Source organism: Danio rerio, chromosome 20 (assembly GCF_049306965.1).
Source record: "Danio rerio strain Tuebingen ecotype United States chromosome 20, GRCz12tu, whole genome shotgun sequence".
Classification (NCBI taxonomy): Eukaryota; Metazoa; Chordata; class Actinopteri; order Cypriniformes; family Danionidae; genus Danio; species Danio rerio.
In genome coordinates this window covers 37,019,916-37,047,810 of record NC_133195.1, presented here as the reverse complement: position 1 = coordinate 37,047,810, position 27,895 = coordinate 37,019,916, and the positions used below count along the sequence as shown (strand labels likewise).

Here is a 27,895-nt window from a genome sequence, read left to right as displayed (position 1 = left end):
TGCTGCTATGGTGAGAGATTCAGAGTAGAGGGTTTTATCCAGCTGTTGTTCATCTTGAGTCAAGGCTGCTTTTTTTCTCTCAATGACTCACATGGCACTAATGCACAAGCATTATGGCAGGGAATCTCCCCAGCTGGATAGGAGGTGCACGATTATGTGTTCTTTTGGCTGTGTTTCCCACAGATGTCATTGTGGACCGATGAGGAAAATAAAAAATGACGATCGACTGTTTATTTAAGGACAAGTGTAGTATGTTGTAAATGATATAAATGCAAATTAGCTTACTAATATTGGCAATGGGATGGCTTATGATGGACTTTAACTGCCATATTAATAAAGACATCCTAAAACATGAATAAATGTCAAATAATGAATAAATCACAAAATAACAAAACCTTTATAAATATTACACTTTTTATGTTTTTCATTTGGCATTTTTCCCTATTTATTTATTCAGTTCTCATTTTTTTTCTCTCTGGGTTTTCACCTTTATCGGACACGACAGTATAGAGTATTGACAGGAATGGGGAGCAGAGAGAGAGGAAGGATTGGCATAGGGCCGCGAGGCAGGAATCAAACTCGGGCCACTGTGATCACCGGAGTGCAGTTGTTGACCCACTAACCAATACACCACTGGCCCTGCAATTCAGTTCTCTTTTAAAAAAATATTTGGTCATTTATTTTTAAAAGGTTAGATATTACTGATCAAAGATGTCAGCAAAGTTTTGTATTGTTGTTTTTTTATTGAATTGAATTGAATTTTTATTTGACAGATTTAAGACAAGCTGTACAAAAATACAAGTATCCCATATGTTTTGAAATAAAACTGGGCTTGTTTCCATTGTGGCCCTCGCTGTTAAAAAAAACTAAACAAAGTATGACTGCAAAAATACAGTTGATGCATAAAACAAACAGTGCCTCCACATTTTAAAAGGGGAACAAAATTATTTACAAATACATTTATTCATTCATTCATTTTCTTTTCGGCTCAGTCCCTCTTTTCAATATTTTTTATTATAGAATTTTTATATAAAAACATTGTATTTTAGTATGTTTCACAATATTATCAACTTAAAAATATTCAGAACTGCTGTATAAACCCAGGGTGACGCAATGGCGCAGTAGGTAGTGCTGTCGCCTCACAGCAAGAAGGTTGCTGGTTCTAGCCTCGCCTGGGTCAGTGTCTGTGTGGTGTTTGCATGTTATCCCTGCGTTCGCGTGGGTTTCCTCCAGGTGCAAAGACTAATCACACTTGCAATAAAATGTCCCGAAAGATGGTTCTAGTCAATTAAGGCACTGGTTGTCATGCCGATATAGGTGCAGATCTACATTTTTGTAAAGAGTATGTTTTTAGACAGTATTTTAATGCTGGGCGTGTCATTGTGATTGACAGTTGTGATTGACAGTTTTTCAAAGCTGAGCGTCGGGAGGAGATGGTGTGTTGTTAAAAATACATTTCTGTGTTATTTTACCATGGTAAAATTACTTGTTCAGCAGTAAAATATACTCTCTGACCTAAAGGTCAGGGCTTTATGGTGGAACACTGATTATTTGGTAAGGTCAGGGCTTTATCGGGCTTTATTAGTTTGCTGATACATGCCTAACCATGACGCGGAAAATACAGGTGATGGATATCTAGCAGTAATTCTCTTTATGGGTCTGAAATAATAATTAGGAAGACAAATTAATGTTAGCCCATCTCCACATCGATCTCCTGTAACGTTATTTGAACTTGATTTAAAGGACGTGTCTGTCATTCTGAGTTTCGGGATGTTGTCGAGTTAATTTGCTGTAATAAAATATTAATGTTCTAGAAACTAAATCTTTAACAAATAGAGCTGTAAATGTTATCATTTATATACACCGTTTATTTATTATATACACCGTTGGCTTTTTATTTGAAAATTCCTAATAAACATTAAAATTAATGTAAATTCCTCTTTGCCAGATATAATGAAGACATTGAATAAACCAAATAAAAACGGAGGTAAAAAATGTTAAACACTATACAAGGGATGTTGCAGCAGCTGATAGACATCGGTTATGTATTAATACTGCAAAGTTTATTGTACAAAATGATGAGGATTGTTTTATATAGTGCAGGGATGGGAAGGGATGTGTAAATATGCTGTTGATATTAAGAGATCTTGCTGTATTTATCTTTTAAATGCATGATTGATTGTTCCCGCATGGTAAATCATTATCTATGGTGTGTATATTTTAGGTCCTGTTGATTGCTAGTTATAAATAAAAACCTTTCTAAAAATGTATGTGTTGTTTATGTGTTATTGTTCATGTTTTACAAAGGTTAGTTTTACCCCTATGAAGTGAAATAACAAATGCCAACAACCCTGTTATAAGATAAATATTTTTTTTGTGCTCATATTAGTCTAACTCAGGCTAGAGTGTATAAAAGATGGTTTATTTCTGCAGTCCAGCATAGCTTGTTTTTATTAAATGATAACATTAAATGATACATCACACAGTTTTTAAATCGTATATTACTACGTGTTTTTAAATGTAAGTGCTTATATTTATATTAGCGAGCCTTTGTTATAGTGCAGATACTGGCGGTCAAGTGAGAAGTTTGCGGGGCGTGGTTGATTTTACATCAAGCATTTGGTTGGAAGTTTGATCCCGTGGCTCCGCCTCTGGCTCCATCATGCAGTCCTTCTGCGCATGCACAAGCTACAATTTCAGCAGTGTTTTGTAACAGTTTGTGCCTGTCATAAGGCGCTTTGCCTTCAAAGCGTTCAATGGGGAAAGTGGCTATCACGTCGTCCATATTTTTTACAGTCATTGGTTCAGATAATGTAAAAAATCAAATTTTACATGCAATGTTACATGACTGAAAGCAAAGAATACAACACATGGCTTCAAAATGATGAATCTTCTAACCTGATTTTATTATTTCATGTTCATTCATGTAAAGCTGCTTTGGTATAATCTGCCTTGTAGAAAGCGCTGTACAAATAAAGGTGATTTAGTCGAATTGAACATCCAATCTTTGTGTTAACAGCCCTGTCCTTCAGCTTCAACAGGGACAAAATGACTAATCCTGAAATTGACATGATTCTAGCATTACGCTCACTCTACTCCATGTGTGTAGCAGCATCACAATTTCCCTGAAGCTCATTTCATGGTCTGGTATCTCTCCAGAAGCCCTCTGGGTCTCATTCGTCTGCAAACATCTGTCTAATTAGGAAGCCGAGCACCTGCACGGGGATGTCCATTCACAGATGGGAAATTAATTAAACGTCTTGTTGACAGTATGACCTTCTGACTCCAGGCTTTAATTATGTCAGACTCTTTTTAATTCAGTCGACTTGAAGTTGAAGTGAGTGTTAAAATTACTCCATTGTAATGAGAATGATTGTGACTCATCTTGTTGTGAAATCATTTCTAAATGTCCCAGAGGAGCAGTGATGCAGAAACTGTCCACCCCTGTTGAATTTTGTAAATTGCGGATCAGACGGACTGTTTTGGATGTGTGTGTGTGTTTGTTTTTAAAGTCGTATTTATGGTGTGTGTATGTGTGTGTTTGCATTCACAGGGAGACGGTCCAGGCAAACTGTGTACACTGGAGAAAACGATTCTCCTTTCCCTGTAAAATGAGCGCTAACGCTGGAACTGGAGTCCTTGACCCATGTGTGTGTCGAGTTTCGGTCAGAAAGGTACAAACAATCTCTCTTTTGGTTTACAATAAATGGTTTGATGCTAAAATAATGAGAATGACTTCTTTTTTTTTACAGGAACTTAAAGGTGGAAAGACTTATGCGAAGGTAATCTATTCCAGTGAAGTTGTTATTATTAAAAATACAAACACTATTTACAGTGCTCAGCATATTTGAGTACTCCCCATTTTGAAAATGAATATTTTAATCCATTTCTCAGTAAACATAGACAATGTATTTTAGTGGATTTAAACAAAACAGGTTTATTAAACAGATTTATTAAAATAATATTTTAGTCACCCAACATATTTAGAAATTGAAAGAATACAATTAAATTTAAGCAAAATATTGCAAAAAAGCTACAACCTACAAAATTTTATCAATTTTTCATTTTTTTTGCTTCCTTTTCCTCTTTTAAATTTGAATTTAATATTTTTCTATGACATATACATTTGGTGTACTTGTTATCATAAGTTATTTTGTTAGATCAGCTCCAGATTTGGCTTCAGTACTGACTAATCTAATGTATATGAACAAATATAATATTGTATAGCGTCCTATTAAAAATATTAATTTGAAAGATAGATTTGTGTGGGGTGTACTTGTATATGCTGAGTGATCATTGTATATTTGTGTGCTTGCATGACATGATGTGCAGTGTGTGCCATGCTGTAAGTTTTCAACACTTTTTTTTTTTTAAAGAATTTTCTATTTTTCTTGTAATTAATTTACATGTGGTTCTTTATAATAACTCGATTTCTAACATGAAATAAGTAAAAAGGAATTACAGCTTCATCTCTATAACATTCTAAGAAATAATAACAATTCCGATTTATATCACACAATTCTGACTTTTGCCATAAAATGTTGCCATAAACTTTGAACTGTTGACAAAAAGCCAGAACTGCGAGATATGTATCAGAATTGTGAGAGGGTCATGATTTTAACATTATTTATTGTAATTCTGAATTAAAGATTCTGCAATAGTGGCATTAAAAATGGAAGTTTAAAACTCAAAATTGTGAGATTGCAGCACACAAATGGGAGACATGAACTGTACATTCTTAAAAGAAAAGTATGGAATATGAAACTGGGAAAATTGAGAGAAAAGTTTTTTTTATTTTTTTATTTTTGATTAAGACTTTGTTGATTGCTTAAAACTTCACATTAAACTTCATGTTATGTTATGTTATGTTTCATTCCTCTGTGGTGACCACAGATTAATAAAGGGACTTAGCCGAAAAGAAAATGAATGAATGAATGAATTATATTATATTATATTATATTATATTATATTATATTATATTATATTATATTATATTATATTATATTATATTATATTAAACATAACTTCAACATCAAATGATAATTGTGTTATATATAATATATTATTTTATTATGTCAGCTGCAAAAAAAAAAAAAAATTAAATTGGTGCTAAAAACAAAAGAATTTTAATATTAATTAATCATCTAAAATCCTCATGGTGAACACAAATGAACAATTTCACTTTCATGAATGGAAACTAACACAGGCCATTGCTAATTCATCAAATAGACAGTTCTGTAGAGGATTATAAAATATTGATAGCAAAGGCACAGCTGAAAATAGATCACACCGGAACATTGTGTTTGTTTGTAATACTGTTTGTGCTTGAGCTGGGCACTTCTGTTCATAAAAGCATTAACCTCTTTACTTTGTTTTAACTCAAAAGCTCTAGTACCTTTTAAATGATTTAAAGTGAATGTCTAAACTTAACGTGTGCTGTTTTGGCTCTTCGCATAGCTGGGTTTTGCTGATCTCAACCTGGCTGAGTTTGCAGGATCGGGTAGCACCACACGCAGGTGTCTGTTGGAGGGTTACGACACCAAAAACACTAGACAGGACAACTCCATCCTTAAGGTATGAAGACAATCAAGTTTCCTCATATGATCTTTTCAGCTAAATCCATTCATGCTTGTGTTTATTAAACTTGTGTTTCTTAAGATAGTAGTGGTGCTCGCTGCTAAAGTGGTGATGCTATTTATTACTTTTAGGTGGCCCAAACTAATTTCTCAACTTTAGATTTGTGTACATGTTTTAAGGAATTAAGAGTTAAGGCTGATTTATACTTCTGTGTCAAACGCCGGCGTATGCTACGTCGCTGACGCATAGCCCTTCGCCGTGGCCGTCACTGACGTGCACCTCTCAAAAAATGTAACTACACGTCGCAACGATGCGTAGCGTAAGCTCTGTGATTGGTCGGCTTGGTAGCGCTGACGAGTCTGGGCGGGACCGAGAGCCGCACGAATGGCGCGAGCGATTGTTTACAAGTGTGGAGTCCCGTGAAGGAGCTCCGGATAGAAAGTTTTGTTTTGTGTTTACCTCATAGTTAAAGTTGTTGCACGTCCGCCGGTTCCTGCCTCAAAATGAGCGAGTTTGAGCCACTTGTATATCCCGGAAGTGTTCAGGAAAAGCAAAAAAGCCGCGAAGAAACTCGACACAGACAAACATTAACACCTCACTGCCAACTAGTGTTTCGGAAGTGTTAATGCAGACCAACAGAGACAGCGCGCAGAAGTATAAATGCACAGCGACGCGCGTTGCATGCGCCGTGGGTTACGCTGGTCACCTGACGCAGAAGTATATATCAGGCTTTACAATAAAATTTATTTAAAAAAAGTGCATATTGTTTTGGAATAAAAGTAACTATTTTTTTTGTATTATTTAGAAATGATTTTGGGTGCACTCTTTGAAAATATATTTTTTGGCCTATGCTTGCATTGGATAATATACTGACACAACTCTGATCAATAGTAATAAGCAATTAAAATAATAATGATAGCCTATGGATAAAAGGTCGATCAGGTTGTTATGATGTCTGTTAAAGAGTTAAATCAGGGATGTCCAAATTTGGTCCTGGAGGGCCGGTGTCCTGCAGATTTTAGCTCCAACTTGCCTCATCACACCTGCAAGAATGTTTCTAGAAAGCCTAGTAAGAGCTTGAATAGCTGGCCCAGGTGTGTCTGATTGGGGATTCAGGACACCGGTCCTCCAAGACCGAGTTTGGAGACCCCTGGGTTAAAGATTACTTTTTTGAAATTAATGTTTTACATAATTATATATATATATTTGTGTATTCCATTTTATTTTCACAAGTTCTTATTTTGAAGGTTTAGTTTGTTAGTGGTTTTTGTAAATATCTGTGTAGCTTTTATCCGTTATTTTCTTTTATTTGTAAGGAAAATTATGCTTTAACAAATACGTTTACTTTTAAATTTTCTTTTTAAGATTATTTTCTGTAATTTTATGATGTTAGTTTAGTAATTTTTTATAATAACCTTTGTATGCAACAGCCGATAATTCAATATGAAATGTAAAAATTGTAAATGTAAAATGTAATAAATATTATTCGAGCAATGCCGTGCAAATGTCCGAGCAGTTCCATGCAAATGCCAACCTTACCATGAAAAAAAATAAAGTTTTGACCAATATAGGGGCACCCTTTCAGGGTTTTTTGTTTAGGCTTGTATTTTACAGTACTGTAAAAATACTCCAAAATGTATCAGTCAATGTTTTCAAACAATTATATTTGATTTACCAAAGTCACACAAGTGCCAATTTCACATCTGTCACATCCATAATAGAGAGATGTCACATCTATAACAAAGCTTTTTCCTCATAAATTCAACAATGTTAAATAAAAAAAATATATTTTTGTTCTATAAAGAGCCAACTCTTATCCTTTTGACTAGTATTATTTCATTTGGGTTGTGCAGTGTAATTCACAGAATTTCTACAAACTATGTTGTAAACTGTAAACTGACAAATCTTTTTGGTTACATCCATAACGCATAGGGCTGTGCGAAATTTCGAAAAATAATCGAAATCGACATTCGGAACCTATAATCATTTAAATTTTCCAGAACGATTTTTAAAATTACTTTCTCTACTGCATTTAGAGTCACATGACCACACTCTGTTAAAGGCTGCGGCTGATTTATACTTCTGTGGCCACTTTACAGCCACATCTGATCTCTGGTCATACACTGAAGATGATTGGGAGCTGCACCTGACATGCCTTGAGGCGGCATATTTTCTATTACATTAAAAATTATTATTTACATTCAATTATTTGTTTGCAGAAAATGCAAGAAATGCACTACAAAATATTTTCAAGATATACAAGAGTTATACGAGAGTTATTTTATTTAAAAGAGGTACTGCTTATTTTCTACTTTTAATATGAAAAACACTGAAAATAATTTATTTTGTTTCTAAAAGTGCAAATTATTTAGGCAATGTGTGCTTTATTTCAGTTGATGTTCAATAATAATCATAGATAGTAGATAGTGTATGTTTCCTTCAATTATGTTTAAAATCATGTAATGCACCCTTCTTCTCTTACTTGTAATATGTGAGCATATTTAACTGCACAAAACTTGTCCGTGAACTGTTAGGGCAAAGATAAATTACTAAAATAATCACTCATTAATCGTAATCGAGTTAAAATGTCCAATTAATCGAGATTTGAATTTTAACCTAAATCGCTCAGCCCTATTAGCGCATTATAATTTTTCTCATTTAAAATCAAAATAATGTTTATGTTTGTCTGTTACCCTGATGAAGGCAGACTTCTGCCGAAACGCGTAGGTTTTTAGAGATTTAGCCATGTGAATAAAGGCTTTTTAAATTTTTCACTTTATTCGAATGCCTTGGACTGATTCTTGTTGCTGTTTTGAAGAATCCCTTACCCAAAGAGCACCGACCATACATTTGAGCTTACCCCAGAGCGCTTTTTGTTTGTTTTTTCTGGATTAATGTTTATGTTGTTTAGAAAAATGATATCAGATGTTTCAATATAATGTTGTTTTAAGTTTTTACTGCAAATGTCACATCCATAATGCTGGAATTGCTCATTTATCATTTTTGCTTTAATAAGGGCCAAACATTATTTATCACATGTCAGACACTTCCAGTTTTCTTACTTGTTTGTGTTTCCTGCAGGTGATTATTAGCACACAGCTGATGTCCGGAGACCCCTGTTTCAAAACGTGAGTCTTACTCTTCATACCCGTCAATGTTAGAATTTGATTGCTGACACTACTGAAGTAATACAGTATTGCCATATGGTTGTGAAAAAGGCCTAAATGTTTCTGCTATCAGATCTGTTTATATTTATATTTAGCCAAAGACCCAGAGAGACCTTTTCCGATTGAACATTTGAGAGTGCTGTTGTAGTATTTGCTCAGAAATGGCTTGTTTGTTTGTGTGAGTGTGTGTTTGTGTGTGTGTGTGTGTGTGTATATCTATGTGTGTTTGGGAAGGAGTGTGAATGAGTGCTCTGGGGAAATCAGGGTTTTGAACACAGATTTGCATATTGGAAACCAACACTGTCCTCCCACACATGTAACCACACTGCAGCTCACATTGTGCGTGAAGGAAAAAACCTGCTGAAAACATTTGTGTGGGTTGAAGCATGGAGAGAGAGAGGGAGAGGATGGAGTTTGGGGATTCTAGGGGGCTGCTTTTTGGACTACTGTCAGTGGGTGGATTGAGATGGCTTAATTCTTTAATGCTGTATTTTTTTTAAACTGTTCATTTAAAATCCTTTTAACCATATTCTTGATTATGGGTTCTTCCATGCATCAGGCCTCCGTCAACTGCCACCGTAATAGGCATTCAGGGAGATCCTGAGGGCCTACTGGAAGACAGGAAAGGAGGAGACACACAAAAACCTTTTCTGAGCCTCTCAGGTAAATGTTACACACCATACAGGTATGTAGTTATTTGGTGTCTGAACTAGGGCTGTGCGATCATTGGGGAAAAAATATCTAATTGAGTTTTTATTTTTTTAACACATATTGCGTTTTTGATTTGCGATCAAATTTTAATTTCATTTTCAAGCTTCAGCTCAATTTTCTGTATTGTAGCTTCTGACTGCAAAAAATTCACCGTGTTTTAGTAAAAAGAAACTGAAAAGATTAACTAACTCCATCTTTTATTTAAATTTGCTTGTATGTGTGTATGTGTGTGTATATATATATATATATATATATATATATATATATATATATATATATATATATATATATATATATATATATATGAAAATAAAACAGTAGTAAGTTATTGCATTAATTATTTCCTGGTTCCTTCGTGATGTTTATTCATGTTGTAACGTCTGCAAACTACTCTGAAATTACTTTGTTGTTGCCAATTTCCTGTTTGTTTTATTGTGGGCTTTCTGCATAGTCCGGTTGCACAATTCTGATTGGGCAGAATGAAAGTGTGCTCACTGGTAAGACTGTCATACATAGACGGCAGTCTTGCATTTGCTCTGGGTGGGGGAAATTATATAATACATAATATATTTCATATCACAGCAATTACAATTAGCTAATCGTAACGTTTCAAATTGCGATTGCAATTCGATTTCGATTAATCGCACAGCCCTAGTCTGAACAAAAAAGTATGGCTGCATCAAAATAATTAAAATTAAATTAAAATAATTAAAATTCCAAAACCGAAAATTCTGGATGCACTTGATAAAAAAAAATGTTTTGCAATAAATGGGCAAGGATTAATTGTGATTAATTTTATCCCAAATAAAAGTTTGTTTTGACATTTTATATGTGTGTGTACTGTGTATATTTATTATGTTTATATAAATACATATATTTGAGAAAATGATAGTTTATATTTAAATATAAAACATATATGTATATGATGCAAATTAAATATACATTTAAATATGTAACAAGATTGTTTAGTATAGTTTTTTAATGTATGTGGATGTATCACATATACATAATAATTATATATATATATATATATATATATATATATATATATATATATATATATATATATATATATATATATATATATATATATATAATATCAAAACAAACTCTTATGTCGGATGCGATTAATCATGATAAATATTTGCCCAGCAATAAATATTTATTAAATTTGATTAAATAATAACTTAAATATAGTGATTATTGTTGTTATTTTTTAAGATCAAACAAAAAAAAAAACAGGAATGCAGGGAAATAAAAATGAAAAAGCCCCAACGAAACTGAAAATTCTGGATGCGGAAAACCAAAACCAAAAATGTTTTTTAATAATGATGAATTATTATATTAGATAATATAAAGTACTTAGTAAGACTTTTTCAATTTAACCCTGTAACTTAATATAACACAAGCCAATAAAATAACCATATTTTATTGTAAGGAAAGTTAAAAGTTTTAACGTGGCAACCCATACTCTGAAAATGTGCTCTGCATTTAATCCATTCAGGTGCACACACACTGCAGTGAACACACTCAGAGCAGCGCAACCTTCTGATTTCAAGTCCAACACTAACCATAGGGGCAGTGACAGTAATATTTAATAATCTTTGGCATGGTACAAAATATGCAGCAGCAAAATACGCAGACCTTGTTTTATAGCATTTGTCTTTTACATGTGTTTAATTGTGTTTGCAATTCTTATATTTTCATGCTTAAATATTGTTAGTTGCTTTAATGAACTGTTTAAATCATTAAATTCTTATCAGTTCTGCAATTTAAGAACTGTATGTTTGATTTGATACTGCTGAGCTTGAACGGGAGCTTGAAAGAGTGCTCTCTCTTCCCCTACTTTTCCTTTTATCCTTTCTTTGCCCTCATACATGCTGCGTGCCTTTCCTGTCCAGAGCCCAGCGAAAGCATCAGTCTTTAATGTATAATTCAGCCGCGTGCTGCTCTTGCCTCTGCTTTTATAAGGATATATACTTGTGATGTGGAGCGGGAATACACTTCATAACATGGGATTAGTAGAAGTCCCAGTGCCGCTTTCATAGTAATAACTGAACAATATTAAAGCCATATTAATATTCATATTAGCCTATTTAATCCGAAAGTTCAATGGAATACAAGACGAGTTGCCAAAATTGGCGTATGGTTAGAGGCGATTAATGAATTAATAAGCATCGCCATTTGTTCAGAAAGACACTTTGAAGAGATAGTAGCCGTGCTGCTCATTTAAATATGAATTCACATTAGATACTAAATTTAATTCTTTGTAGATGGGATAATTGTTTGTTAATTTTTGTTTGTGGGGTCATTTGGGCTGGGATAAGGGTAATGTTATAGTTGTTTACATAGGCTCACAGGCCATTTTATTAGGTACACCTGTCCAACTGCTTATTAATGCATATTTCTAATCAGCCAATCACATGGCAGCAACTTAATGCATCTAGGCATGTACATGCTCAAGACGATCTGCTGCAGTTCAAACCGAGTGTCAGAATGGGGAAAAAAGGAGATTTAAGTGACTTTAAAAGTGGCATAGTTGTTGGTGCCAGGCAAGCTGGTCTGAGTGTTTCAGAAATGACTGATCTACTAGGATTTTCAAGCACAACCATCTCTAGGGTTTACAGAGAATGGTCAGAAAATGAGAAAATATCCTGTGAGTGGAAGTTCTGTGGGTACAAAGGCATTGTTGATGCCAGAGGTCAGATGAGAATGGCCAGACTGGTTTCAGCTGAAAGGCAACAGTAACTCAAATAACCACTCATTACAACTCTGAATGCACAACACATCCAACCTTGAGCATCAGAAGACCACACCGGGTGCCACTCCTGTCAGCCAAGAACAGGAAACTGAGGCTACAGTTAGCTCAGGCTCATCTAAATTGGACAATAGAAGATTGGAAAAACGTTGCATGGTCTTAGTTTTGATTTCTGCTGCGACATTCGTATGGTAGGGTCAGAATTTGCATTAACAACATAAAAGCATGGATCCATCCTGCCTTGTATCAACGGTTAAGGCTGGTGGTGATGTACAGTAATAGTGTGGGGGATATTTTCTTTGCACACTTTGGGCACATTAGTTATTATTAGTATTGGGTATTAGTATTGGGCATATTAGTACGCCACAGCCTACCTGAGAATTGTTGCTGACCATGTCCATCCCTTCATGACCATCGTGTTTCTTGAACATGACAATGAGTTCACTGTACTCAAATGGCCTACACAGTCACCAGAACTCAATCCAATAGAGTACCAAATGATGTGGTGGAATGGGATTTTCACATCATGAATGACAAATCTGCAGCAACTGCATGATGCTATTAAGTCAATATGGACCAAAACCTCTGAGGAATATTTCCAGTACCTTGTTAAATATATTCCACAAATGATTAAGGCAGTTCTGAAGGCAAAAGTGGGTCCAACCCGGTACTAGTAGGTGTACCTAATAAAGTGGCAGGTGAGTGTATGTTTAAAACCAAAACCTTATATTATATATTTCACATGGCATGTACCTACTGTTTATCCAAGTATCTGCTTAATAATATTAATAATAAAATACTGAATTAAAATTTTCTTTTCTCATTTAGAGTATTTCCAAATCTGACATATTAGTTAGTAAGAGCATCACACTCGTGTAGATGTTGGTTATTGATTTGACCTATTATATTCGTTAGCTTTAAGCCCACGCTAGCCAATGGAATTTGAGTTATTTATGTATTATTATTGTATTTGAATAATGCAGTAATGAACCTGCTTTTTTATGTTTAGATTTATTATATGCTTAGCTAATAAAGTCCTCATCACTACAATAAAAAAACCCACTCATTTTAATGCACCACCTGCTGTCAACTAAAATTAGCTTGTAGCAGATCAAAGATGTGTGCTGTGACGTAAACATAATGGTGATTTAAAAATATCTCATACCCTAACTTCCTGTTTTAATCGAAAACATGCCAGCAAAGGAACTAAAACTGGGTACTTGACAAGCATTTTTAAAAGGCTACAACCATCAAATAGATGCATTTTGCTGTCTACATTTCAAATTTCCTACTATGAACAGCATTTCTATTATCTGTAATATTTTTTTTTTAAATTAAGCTAGATGTTGTAGTTTTAAAAAGGTTATTTAGTAAATATGTTCATGTATTACATAAAAACTAATTGCATTTGAGCAAGTTTAAAGTCCATTCTAACTCTTATCAGGGTATAATTATATTGGACGTTCACCAAAAAATAGATTTTAAGAACCATATTAAATACTCGTTGAACAAAAAAGCGACTGTCTATAGATTTTAATTAGAAAAGGATCAGTTTAGATTGGCATTGAATCTCGTAAAGCGATTAAGCAGCTTTAATTAAGACTGAACTGAATCCCTTATGTCCACAGAGACATCAGGGAAGTGCAGTTCTCTGCCTGATGAGCTGGGGCTCTGCGGACACTCTCGAACGTCCAGTTATGCTAGTCAGCAGTCCAAAGTTTCAGGTAGGCTTTCCTTTTTCCACTGTTTCCTCTCTGATGTGACTCATTGTTCTTTCTCGACTTGAACGCATGCCTGATTAGCATTGTCTGCTATACCCCTGGCTGTAACACCATCAGGCTGTCAATCAATGTGCTGGTATTGCAAGATGATTAAAGCATATAGTAATTCAGAATGAATGCTGCATGTGATGTGTTTGCAGTCGGTGTAATGAAATGAGTATGTGTGTGAACTAATATACCTCATCAATTAATTTACACAAAGGGTACACTTTGGTATGTAAGTATTAGGGACAAACACCATGTTTTGTTTTGGATGGCTATTGGATCTGGGTTACTGAAATGCATCAAATGTCTTTGTAATTTCTCTATTACGGGGTGATTTTTATTCTTACCTAAAGGTCTTGAACATACTCTTTATGTTTATCTATTCATTCATGGCCTAGTCCTTTTATCAGGGATCGCCACGGCGGAAAAAATCACAAACTTATCCAGCACATGTTTTACACAGCGGATGCTCTTCCAGCTGCAACCCAATACTGGGAAACATTCATACACACTTATTCACTCACACTCATACACCACGGGCAATTAATTTATTCAGTTCACCTATAGCACATGTCTTTGGACTGTGGGGGAAACCGGAGCACCTGGAGGAAACCCACATGAACACAGGGAGAACATGCAAACTCCACACAGAAATGGCAACTAGCCCAGCAGGGACTTGAACCAGCGAGCTTCTTGCTGTGAGGCGACAGTGCCAACCACTAAGCCACCATGTCACCCCCTTGTTTTGTACAATACTTAAAAATTGAATGAAATTGAACTGTTATGAACGTTTACTGTAGCTTTTGGTAAAGTAACACATCCAGGTAGTTCAAAATGTTCTAATTATATCAACCTTATTTCTTTGCATGGTATTAAAAGTGATGCAAAATATCTATCCATTAAAAGAACAAAAAAAACTTTAAACTTAATTTAGTGCTGGGCAAGCATTAATTGCGATTAATCACATCCAAAATAAAAGTTTGTTTTGACATAATATATATGTGTGTGTGCTGTGTATATTTATTATGCATTTATAAATACACACATGCATGCATAAACACTACCTGACAAAAGTTGTGTCACCTATCCAAGGATTTTAGGAACAACAAATAATAACTTGACTTCTTGTTGATCATTTGGTATCAGAAGTGTCTTATATGAAAGGTAAAGGCCTCTAAATTATGCTTATTTGACCAAAATAAAATATGATCATGCCTTGATTTTTAATTATTTAATTAGGACCGTAAGGTCTGACTTTGCTTAGACAAAAGTCCTGTCACTTAACAAAAATAATGTACAGTATAGAATATAAAGTCATGATGCAGTGGAAACAAGAATTAATATTGTGTCTGACTCCCATGAGCTTGACTGCATCCACACATGTCTGCATTGACTCATATCACTTATTAATAAAGTCATCTGGAATGGCAAAGAAACAGTTCTTGCAGGTCTCCCAGAGGTCATCAAGATTCGTTGGATTCATCTTCAATGTCTCCTCCTTTATTTTACCCCAGACATGCTTAATAATATTCATCTCTGGTGACTGGGCTGGCCAATCCTTGACCTTCTTTGATTTCAAGAACTTTGATGTGTTGGCTGAAGTATGAGAAGCGTTATCCTGCTTAAGAATTTTCCCTCTCCTATGGTTTGTAACGTAATCAGCAGCACAAATGTCTTGATACCTCAGGCTGTTGATGTTGCCATCCACTCTGCAGTTCTTGTGCACATGATGAATGTAATCCCAAACCATGATTTTTCCTTCACCAAAATTGATGGATTTTTTTTTTTAACAATCTAGAGTGTATGCAGATCTGTAAAATCTACCTTCTGCCAAATGATCAACTAGAAGTCAAGTTATTATTTGTTGCTCTATTTATATAAATGTTTATTTATCTCCAGATATAAAAAATTATGTGTAGACGATACAAATTATATATAACCTTAAATTTCTATGTAACAAAATAGCTTTGTTTTTATGTATGTGGGTATCACATATAATACACACAAGCATATTATGTCAAAACAAACTTTTTTTTTTGGATGCGATACATTTTTGCCCATACTGATTTATTTTGACCTTTTAAAGTTTGACAATTAACAATTGAATGACCTTTTTTGATCGTTTGCTGAACAAGGCATTTCTAAGCGTCTTCAAGCCGTTTTGTTCTCAGTTTGTGGCATAGTGCTGTTTGCCTTATTAAATAATCTGAAATTGGGCTCTTAGAAAGATTCTGGCCATCACAAAAGAGCTGGATTAAATGTCCTAAGTCTAATTTGATAACACCACTTCCTCTGGTACTTCCAGAGAAGAGACAGCACTCAGTCCTTATTCCATTAAGCCATTCTCTTCGATTCAGTTACACATCGCTCACGCTGACCTTTTGCATTAGAGCATCTCAAAGTGTAAAGTTAGTTTTACAGTCAAACAAAGCAAACAGAAGTGCTCATTATGTCTAAGTTTGCTTATGTGGGAGGATATTGGTACGCCACTAGCTGCCTGTATACTAGCATTAACACTATCGGAAGCTCCTCGGCTTGACAGTAACCTGAATAGCATGTGTGGGTGGGGGGACGTTAAATGTCTCGTCAATACAAATTGATTGATTAATCTGTGAAGGTGTTTAAAGTGTAGGCTGTGAGTTACCAGGGAAGGAGTGCCTTTTCTAAAAGGTTTGTCATTTACTGTGGTTGCAATGAAATTTTGGTCCATTGAAAGCCAGTTCACACAAAAACCTCAGATAGATACTGTATAAGATAGATACTGTAAGATTACCTAGAAAATATAATTTCTGTAAGATTACTCGGAAAACACATTTCTAAAGGTGCTGTTGACTTGAAATTTTCACCAGATAAAACCAAAGAAATGCATATATGAAAAGACAACAAATCTAATTACTTTACAAATGAAGTTGTGTAATAAAGTGAAATGACATAGGAAAAAAGTATTGAACACATGAAGAAAGGGAGCAGAATGCCCAGACACCATCTGAAATCTCTCAGTAGTTCTTCAGCAACTCTCCTTCATCATCGTAAATTAATATTAGCTGCTTCAATCCAACATCTACATTATCAGGATGATGATGATGAAACCAGGGTGGACATTTCAGTAAGACAATGATTCAAAACACAGCCAAGGAAACTTGCAAATGGCTTCAGAAAAAGAAAATCAAGCTGTAGAATGGCTCAGCCAATCACCTGATTGAAAATACAATCAATCCAATTGAAAATACAAAATAAAGATCAGATTGGATAAACAAAACCCACAGAACCATCAAGATTTTTAAACTCTGAAATTTGTGAAAAAATCACACCTGAGCAATCCATGTGACCGTATTCTCCATACATCTTTAAACTGCCATCACCAAACGTATATTTGCTGAGTGCCTGAATAAATGAGCTAAATTATTGCAAATTTTACATTTAAAAAAAAAAATGGTACTTTAATGGTATCGGAATTAAATATTGCCATTTCAATTCATTTTTGTCCAGAAGGTCCACAGTGTACCGTAACTATTTTCAGTACTTAGTTCATTATAGATTTATAAAAAAGAAATGATAATTAAATATTAATGTTTTGATATTTACAGCTAAAATGATTAAAAAATTCAAATGAAAAACAAAAATTGAAGTCTTCTGAAAAGACACAGTTGCTAAATAAGACTATTTTTGTCTCTTTATGAAACGGAATAATATGAGTATATATAGATGATGTGTACATGTACAAATGCAATAAGTGTAAATTAACAAGACAAAGTTATTATTTATGCGTGAACTCAACAGCTCGATATGTTGTTGTTCAGGAAATTCACCCTCATTTATCTGTTCTCCTTAGAAAAAGAAAAAGTCATTTAAACACAATGTTGTGTCTTGTTCCTCAGGCTATAGCACGAGTCACTCTCGTTCCTCCAGTCTGTCAGAGTTCTCCCACAGGAGAAACACTTCCATCGGCAGTGCTTCCACTGGCATTGCCAGCATCCCTGAACCCAGTGAGGAGAGCGAGCAAACTACAGTGCCCCCTACTGCCCCGGGAGTCTGCACTGCTGTGCCTGAACACCCATCAACCCCTGACAGAGCTGCCAGCAGGTCAGACAAACACTGAACACTGCATATTCGTCAAGCTTTGCATGCAAGATATTAAGTGAATGTATATTGATAATCAAACTGTTTTCTCATGTTTACAAAGATACCCAGTGAAACAGGACTCCATGGAGTCTCAGCTGAAAAGGATGGATGCCACGCGGGTGGATGCAGATGATGTAGTAGAGAAGATCCTGCAAAGCCAGGATTTCACCCACAGTCTGCTGGACTCCAGCGCTGAAGGTAACAATTGATTTTTAATATGTTTATTGAAATATACTATAAGTAAATATCCTCTGAGTGAAATTTAAAATGCTAACAGATTTATGTTGTTAACTAATACCTGCTTTTTATTCATTTTAATTACTATCTTGAAACCAAATGTGATCACATTTTATGAAATAATAAACAGCACAACTGTTTTTAACATTTTTAATTGGAATTATTTTTTTTGAGCAGCAAATCAATACATTAGAATGATTTCTGAAGGGTCATGTGACATTAATGACTGGACAATTCAGCTTTACCAACAAAGGAAACAAATCAGGTTTTTAATAAATACAAATATTTTTGAAAAGTTTATGAAAAAAAAAATTGGAACTGCAGTGACCTGTCATGCTCTCATTGTCGTAAATTTAGACTTTTTATCATTTAGAAATTATCAGACCAGAGGTTTTGAATATCAGAAAATAGACTTTATACTCCATAATAAAGCCGAGAAAGAGCAGAGCAGACCCCAGAGCATTCTGAAGTCTCTCCTGGACACCTTCTGAAGTATCTGTGTTTGTTACAATCTTTATACAGGATTATTTGACACACCCCTAAGTCTCTTTTTAACTCTTGACCATTTTTGAATAGGTTTTTAGTCTAAGGGGTCCTGCTGTTCTTGGCTCTCAGCCCACTAGCTCATGTCAACAGAGATGTTACAGGTCTATGTCAGCAAAGTATAGATGCAACTTATGCAAAGAAACTAAGTGTTTACATACATTGTCATGAAAGCATAATCACTTGATAATATGTTACTCATTCTAACTTCTGACACATATAGCTTCATAGAAGTATTTAACATATATGATCAATGCTTTACATATTCAGTTATTCTACACAATCAGTCACTCAGCCTTCTCCTAGTGTTGCTCCTGTGCAGGTATACTCATCTTACACAGTATTTTTAACACAGGCTGGCATGTTTGCTGCAAACACTACATACATTTTGTGAAGAGAAAATTAACTGCTTTACACTTAGAAAATACTTCATACAGAGAGAATAAAATCTTCTTCATCATCAAAATCCCTACAATCTTAAAATAAAATAAGTCTTAAATCTATTTGCAATAGGTTGTTTTCAATCACGTGATTCTGGTGATGCGCAAAATTCTGTTGGAGGGCAGGAAGTAAAAAAACTGACCAGGAGACACAGAGGAAAGTACATGAAAAAATACTATAGTAAATACTATAATATATGGAAGCAAACTTTTGATAATTACTTGAATTAAACTGTCGTAGTAATTATAATGTTGCTGTGGTATGACACTACTGTTGTAATAAGCAAATTATTCAATAGGCTTGTTTCTATATTTATAAACCATCACAATGCACCACAGTTTACACTGTGTGTTTACACCACTAGTGTTACAGTATTTACTACAGTTTATCAGTTTACTATGCTACAGTATTCTGTAGAATTCATTAACAAAGAATTTATTACATTATACACTTTACTATGGGGTTCTAAAACATGTTTATTATAAGTTACTATAGTTTTTATTTATTTATTTATTTTTTTGTAAGTTACTATAGTCTACATTATTATTTATAGGGGATAAGTGCTCCTCAATAATAACCGCCTAGTTTTATCGCAAGGGTTGCATTTCTTTTGTGTTTGGTCAATGAACTCACCATCAACAAACATTCACCACTGCTGCGGGAATAGATGTTACCGTTACAATTGTTTATTTCGCCAAAATGCAGAAAAGATTTGGATTATTGCAAAACAAGACGGACATTTCATTGCAGCGATTACATTGCAGGGTACGTTAATTATATTATTTTGGATGTTGTATAAGTGTGGTGGTGTTTGAATCTGATTTTTCTATAACACATTTACATCTTTTAAAATATTAATATATTTATACATGTATTGAATAAATGTTTATTAGATGGCGCCTTTTCTTCCATTTATTTTAGCCAGTTTCTTTAACTTTCCCCCCTTTATAAGCAAAAACTTTTGGACGTCTATAAAACTGTTTGGCATTTCTTAAATTGGCTGATTTAAACAATTATAAACAACATAAAACAGAAACATTGTAATGTTCTGATAGCGATTCCTATGCAGAAGAACCACTTCCTGCCCTGCATCTGAATTTTGAGCGTCATCAGTGACATCATGTGAAAATAACCTATAAACCTTTTCATTTCTCATATTCAGCCGTTCATTATATTGTATTTAATGCTTAGAATTAGTGGCTTTAAACAATTAGTTTTAATCATTTAATTTGCAGTGCTTTGAATTGAAGGATTGATCAGTTTATACACAATCTTTTTTACATTTGTTGCTTTTAATAGTGTGAATTTCATGATATAGTATTTTTGAGCCAGTAATAATAGCGCTGGAACAATATCTGAGCACACTTGGATTGAGAGCAAACAGAAATAAAAAACAGAGCCAGAAACAGGTTGTTAAATTGGAAACAGTGTTTACCAGTAGCTGCTGCTTCTTGGTAGGTGTTTTGAAGTGTATCTGTGCCAGAACACGTCTCTATATGTGTGTCCTATTAGCTCTCGTATTATTTTTAGATGACCTGGCGACAGGTTCTCATTAGAAATAGACCAATTTGTTTTTGCATCCTCCAGAGAAGTCACGACTTTGTGTGTGAGGAATGGAGGCACTATCTAAATCAATTGTCTGTGTGTCTGTCTGTGTCTGTGTTTGTGTTTGTGTGTGTGTGTGTGTGTGTGTGTGTGTTTGTTGTATTTCAGAGGAAGGTCTGCGCTTGTTTGTGGGTCCTGGTGGGAGCACAGCACTTGGTAGTCACCATCTTCCTGCCAGGTGAGTCTGAAGGAATATTTTAGCCAACAATGAAAATGCTGCCATCATTTTGGGTGTGTTCACATTTGGCAGGTTTGTTTCGAATAAAACAAACTGGTACAATTGCTTTGTTAGTGCAGTTTATTTGATTAAATGTAAAACGTCATCAGAACATTTGTGCATAGCAAACAAGAACTATGGTAGAACTTTACTGAAATATGAACATGACACAGGCAAAAGACATCTAAACCAACCAAAAATAGGAAATTATGTTGTAAGATGTGACCACAGTCAGGACAGAATTCTTAAGCAAGTGTTTTTGTCTTTTTGTCATTTTAGTTTGGCTCAATACAGTTCCATATAAGCATCAGAAATGCAACTCATTGGCAAATCATGGGTGCTCAATTTATAAAAATACAATTGAATGTACAAACATATAATGAGCCCAGCACACAGCATTGTTTCAGATATTTGAGAAATTTTGCAGCAAAATGTAAATGATAAATAATGTACTTTTTAAAATTTTGGTCCAGGACCAAATGAACCAAACTACATGCTTGAACACACCAGTGATACTCGTCTTCATATTGTTTTAAACCTATATAACTGAGTTTTTTCTAGAAGCATAAAAAAGATGTTTCACAGAACGCTCAAGCTACCCTTTTACATATAATGATGTTTAAAAAAAATTAGGACCTACAGGAGTGAGCCTATCAGGCCTAAAGGCTGATTTAAGGCTTAGTTTGTGTTCTAAATAAAAACAAAGGCACACAATAGAAGGAATATTCTCCATATTAAAATGAGTTTTTGTTTTAACCAACACCTCAAACTTGTATATTAGAAGCAGCTTCTTTTTCTTGCAGCTGAACAACAGAAAACTATGAATCACCTCATGTACACCTCATGTGCTTTATTCAGTGCTAAATGCTAACATTGTGAGTCTGAATGCCATTTTACCTGACATTCATAGCCATATACTGAAAGCGGCAGCAGAAATTAACCGTTTGAAATGAAACTTTAGAACTGTGAAATAATGCAAACCAACACATCTAAGTGATTCAGCATCTACTTTCAATAATGTTAAAGAGGTTTAATATGTATTAATTACTCATTCATTAGTGAGTGCATATTCTGTGCATCTGAACAGCTGTATTTAAATTTCTGTCATGTTTCGTCTGGTGCAAACAGCTAAATTGCTTATCACTGCTCACCTTGTTACTGTACGTAGCGTGTTGTTATGACACAGGCTTACAATGTAACCTGCTCACCCAATGTTTACCTTCATAATATTTATATTATTTGCTAATTCATAACCACCTCATGTGGAACTCCGAATCTGCTTCTCATTTCGGAGTCTGCTACTGTCCACCGGAGGTCTCATTTCAGTCACGGACACATGCTTAGAGCCTTTCTGAATAAATGAATAAAATACCAGGTTTTTCAACAAGGTAACCCAGGGTGCTGAAATATAATAGGCTAAAGTGTCAGTGGGCAGGTTAAAAGAACCAAAACAAAGACAGATATTCCGGCACGTAACTCACATTTTTTTCAAAGCAGAATAGCTGACTTTTCAGATAAACAAGTATTTTCACTTTGCATGTTTCTTAATTATCTGCAAACATATTATGGTATTTTATGCTTTAGAAAAGTCAAAACCTGACATACAGCACTTTTAAAACGATCACTTTACCTTTTTTGTAAATAACCTCATTTTGCAACTCCCAAGGAGTTAAATTGTGTAGTTAAAACATCTTTGAATCCATTCATTTGATCTTGAAGTCAGGCAGGAGCACTATTAGCTTAGCTTAGCATAGATAATTGAATCGGATTAGACCATTAGCATCTTGCTCAAAAATGACCAAAGAGTTTAGATAATTGTCCTAATTTTCTTCCTTTAAAAGAATGATCAAAAGAGACCGTAAATGTATTTGTGGGCAAGTCTTCTGAAGCCATACAACAGCAATTATGAAAATGACTGGAAATACAGTAACATCCCACATAGCAAAATTTCTCTGGCCCATCTCTGGCCCACACAATCAGGTTTTGCTTGGCCCACATGCCGCAGTGAATTACGGTACATGACTGGACCAAATCTGGCTTCCAGACAAGGGCCAAACACAGACCATATGTGGGCCAAGTCTCAGTCAAGTTAATAACTCATAACTGGGCCTGAACTGGGCCAGATAGGTTGGTGTGTCACGATTGCAATGAAATTGACAAACCTATGGAGTGATGCGCTTAAGGCACACTATGGGCATGCTTTTTCTCAAAGTGACCTGATTGGTAGAATTTTTTTTCTTTACTCAAAAATGATTTTATTGTATTTTAAATGTGGGTCAAGACTGGCCAAACTCAATTGGCCCACTTATCAAATTTTTAAATCTGGGCCAAATACTACGTTTTTCATCTGGCCCAAATCTTGTGTGCTGCCTTAAAAACAGTGCCACCTCTGCCAAACCCGGGCCATGTTTGGCCCACATGCTGTATACCAGTGCCGGATGAATGCCTGCTGTGCCAGCTTTTTGCCAAATCTGGGCAAGAATTCTTTGCTACTAGGGATAAATTCACACGGACTACATTAGTGGTTCTTTCTGGAGGTTGATATCTGTCCCAATTCACTTCAATTCAGTTATATGAAAAAAGAACAGCTTGTGTGTTCTGCTAAACCTCTTTTTCTCCTGCATTTCTGGTAGTGTGTCACATAAGTAAATCACCAAAACAGTTTGTTACAACATGAAGCTAATTGAGGATTTAAATTTTAGGCTTCCTCTCTCTTTTACTTGACAATGAATCACACAGTTATCACTGGTATTCCCTCGCGGTCTATAAAAATGTAGCCCGGTGCATTTAGTACAGTGCAAAGCGTTTACTGGGCTTCATGTAAAATGCTGATGGCTTCTCTTTTTTAGGGTTGGTGCTGGTGCCTACGAACAGGTGGTGATTAAACGCTAGGGTTGAGAGATGCCAGAAGGAAAAGTGTCAAAAACCAAAGTCTGTTTCGTGGGAGGAGAAAATGGACGAAGAGATTCAGACATGTTCGTCTCCTCTCACATTAAGAGTGTTTGTCACGAACCGGTTTCAGCCTCTCAGTAAAGCGGCGCCCTCTGCTGGCTACATAAAGAACCGACAGCTCCTCTTTGCGAGGCTGCCATTATTGGTGTCTGTGTTTCACTGTGAGGTAAAGTCCGTCTGCTAATATGTTTGCATTGCAAAATCAGAGAGCGTTCCCACTATTTTACTCGCTGATTTTTAGAAGAAAAATTATTATATGACATTATTTTAGTAAGATATGTTTATTTTATCAATGTTTACATGTTTGTGAGCCATTTCGAAGGATTTTAAACATCTTTACAGTATGTATTAGGTGTATACTCTGTAGATGTTGAGCTCTTAGTCCATTTTGTCGTCATCTCATCACTGTACTATTGGAAATCAAACCGTCATCCTCCACTCGCAGCGTCGTGAAGCGTCTGACAGATGAAGCCGTTTTCAGACTTGAAACACGTCCAGTTGGATAGCACTTTGAATTGAAGGACTTTACACAGGCTTTCTATGTGTCTTTATAGTTGTAGTTGGTTTTGAGGCTGAGCTGTTAAACTCGTACACGTTAAATGTGTATCTCTACTTTTATTGCAGAAAATAAGCAGTTAACTCCTACAGTCGCATTACAGAAGTCATCTCAAAAAATTAGATTTATATACACAGACTATTTAAAATCCAGACAGGTGAATATATGATGTTTGCCAGCAGTCAGTGACATTTGATGATGATGACATTCTGTATGCAATGATCTCGAACCAAATTCCTGGGGAGCCACAGCTCCTACCACCTTCAAATCACACCTGCATAATAGTCTCTAGTACTCCTTGATTATTTGGATAAGCTGTGTTTGATTAGGGTTGGAGCAAAATTGTCCAGAGCTGCTGGTTCCAGGAATCAAGTTTGAGATCTATGCTGTAATGTAGTGTAAGCCAAGATGTTCTAAAGCTACAATTAGTAACAAGGCAGCACAGAACAAAGCATTTAACCATTACAGCAATGCTTGAAAGTTTTAGCACAAGGCTCTGGAGCTCGTCCGATCCTCTCTATAACACTACAAAAACATATTATCCATGTTTTTGTAGCTACTTGATGTATCACTAAAATGAAGGTATTTTAATGGCTATTTTCTGTAAGATCAGCAATCAGAGTATCAAAAGTGCTTCAGCAGTTTTATGTGACCGTATGCCCAGATCATCTGAGAAGCCATTTGATGTTTTATAAATGTAAACTCACATGCCTCTGTGATTTTTGATTGTGTGTGTGTGTGTAGGGGGATCCAGCAAGTGTGTGTACAATTGTTATTGTTGCACTTGATTATATCATAAATGTCTAGAGTTCTAGTGTAGAAATGCATGGGTGTCACACCTACTCAATGTGTCTGAAGCATTTTGTGTGGTCTTTGCTATCTCCATCTTGTTGATCCAGGTTTATCGAGATTCAAACACTACTAAACGAAAAGAAATACTGATCAAAAGCTTTGATTCGTTTTGGCCATATGTCTCAGGTTTATTAGTTTTGTTTTTCGCAATTACTGCACAAATATCAAAGCACCACACTGCGAATGTATGGGGATCCTAAAGAGACAAAGCAATGAGAGGAATATTGAGATGAGATGTAAAATTGTAGTCTCTGTAAATCTCTAGTCTCTTACAATTATTTTAGTTCACTAAAGAAATTTTGGGTTCACTCAAAAACCTTTCAGTTTGCCCAAGAAACAAACATTTCAGGGCTTTTGTAATCTATTGCAAATGTTTTGTTCCACCAAAGGAGCTTTACTTTGTTTTCAAAATATTTATGATTTTTTAAAAAAAAAAAAAATCTTTTTTTGCATGTTTTTTTTTTTTTTTTGTTCCCCGGAGACTTGACATTTGTTTGTCCAAGATACTTTGCATTCTCTCATAGGAAATTAGAATATATTTTATAGTATTTGAATTAGAGTATTTTATTAAATGTTTAAAAATAAAAGTAAAGTTTCCAAGAAAAACATTTCCATTTACATATCTGCATAGAACAGGGGTGCCCAAACTTTTTCATAACAAGAAAACCAATAACATTGAGAGCCATAGTCAATATACCAAACTATATTATATTAAAGTTGTCATGGCTAAGTTATTTAATAATGTTTCAAAATAAATAGAAAACCTTACTTTAAATGCTATTAGTTAATACAGTATAACTTTTTAAATTATTACAATCAAACATAAACAATGACATTTATAACACAGTAGCGTTCAATGCTGAATTCACTGGTCAAGCAGAATCTGCCTTTCTCATGATTTGCTCATCAAAGTCTCTGCCATTTAATTCAGGGGTGCCCAAACCTTTTCTTATGAAGGGCCAAGGAACAAATTTGATTGAGGGTGGTCGGCCAAAGCTAAATATGCCAAACTGAATTACATTAAAGCCTCCTACTTTAATAATAATTAAATCAATAGAAAAAGACTTTTATTTTATTATTAATGCCAACATATTTTATACTATACTAGTAATACAATAAAACAATAATTACCTCATTTATAACACAATGGAGTCTATGCTTTTTTATTTACAAAAACAACCATTTTTCAGTTGTTTTCCATGTGACACAATATAGAGTATGTCAACATCTAAAAAATGTGTTTAAGGGTGTCATGACCCTTTAAAAAATCCAATTAATTCACAACATTTAACTGAAACTTTTAATTTCACTTAACTTTTTTGTAGTTCATCAATTAAACGAATGTAAGGTTTAGTGAAATAAAAAATGACGATCTCTGTTGAAGGCATTCGCCCCAACCTTCGCCATTTTTCTTCCTCTCTTCTCAGATTGGATGGGGGGCCAATTGAAAGGTTACTATGGGCCAACTTTGGTCCGCGGGCCCTACTTTGGGCATCTCTGATTTAATTGAAACATTTAATTTCAGTTAAAAAATGTATAATAATAATTGCATTAAATTTGATTTGTCAATCCCAAAACCATCCCCATCGTTCTCCCTCTCGTCTCAGATGGGTTGTTGGGCAAAATTAAAGTTTACCATGGGCCAACTTTGGCCGCCGGGCACTAGTTTGGGCATCTCTGGCGTAGAACTTTGTCCAGGAAATGTTGCGTTCACTTGGAATAAACTTTTTATTTCAGTGCCTTTGCATTCTCTTACAAAACTTTGTTCAGTGGCAAAGTCTTTGTTTGCTCAGAAATCATTCGAACAACTCTGTTCATTGGAAGAAATTCTCAGCAGATTGCAAAAACAAAGTATCTTTGACGATTTTAATATTTTACAATTTATCATATAATTTTCCATCATCATGACCCTTTAAGGCCTCGGTAGCAAGTGCTTCTAAATATCAGTATACACAGATGTTATCTGTGATATTTCGACTTCATTACATTTCAGAATCCACTCAGTAATACGCGCGTTTTACTTTAAACTTGATTTTTTTTATTGATCTACTGCCAAAATGAAAGTCTATTTTTATGTATGTTTATTAAGATTAATACTGTCGTCCCCCCTCACATTTCTTCCCCAGCTACTCTTACATAACCTGTAAGCAAGTCCTGGTACTTTACATGTTGTAAAAACATGGTGGCTTTATCTCTTCTGTGAAGTTTCTGGTCTTTGTAATTGTACTGTGTGTAATGTTGACAATGTAAAGGTGACATTGCTTTGTCCTGCAATGTTGTGTTCTGACTTTTGACCAATAGTGGCTTCCATGCCATGTGTTCTGTTATGATGCTGGTAAGGTATGTACCACGCACTGTTCAATAAAACCACATTTCAAAGAAAGCGTCACA

At 34.9% G+C, this 27,895-nt stretch overlaps 1 protein-coding gene across 4 annotated transcripts in view; it reads left to right on the top strand.

Moving 5' to 3' along the window:
* Nucleotides 1-27,895, top strand: part of fam102bb (family with sequence similarity 102 member Bb) — a 42,900-nt gene that overhangs the window by 13,090 nt on the left and 1,915 nt on the right. The window contains exons 2-11 of one of the 4 annotated variants that reach the window (XR_012395560.1): nt 3,554-3,674; nt 3,753-3,782; nt 5,458-5,574; nt 8,659-8,705; nt 9,304-9,407; nt 13,842-13,937; nt 17,858-18,062; nt 18,163-18,299; nt 21,036-21,105; nt 23,994-24,262. Coding sequence is in view for 2 of the 4 variants with exons in the window: in NM_001044844.1 (NP_001038309.1) it covers nt 3,554-3,674; nt 3,753-3,782; nt 5,458-5,574; nt 8,659-8,705; nt 9,304-9,407; nt 13,842-13,937; nt 17,858-18,062; nt 18,163-18,299; nt 21,036-21,105; nt 23,994-24,036 (970 nt within the window). In the remaining 2 variants the exon portion in view is untranslated. Of the gene's footprint in view, nt 1-3,553; nt 3,675-3,752; nt 3,783-5,457; nt 5,575-8,658; nt 8,706-9,303; nt 9,408-13,841; nt 13,938-17,857; nt 18,063-18,162; nt 18,300-21,035; nt 21,106-23,993; nt 27,888-27,895 lie in introns of those variants that run through there. The other 3 variants (NM_001044844.1, XR_012395561.1, XM_005160711.6) reach the window with 3 other exon arrangements.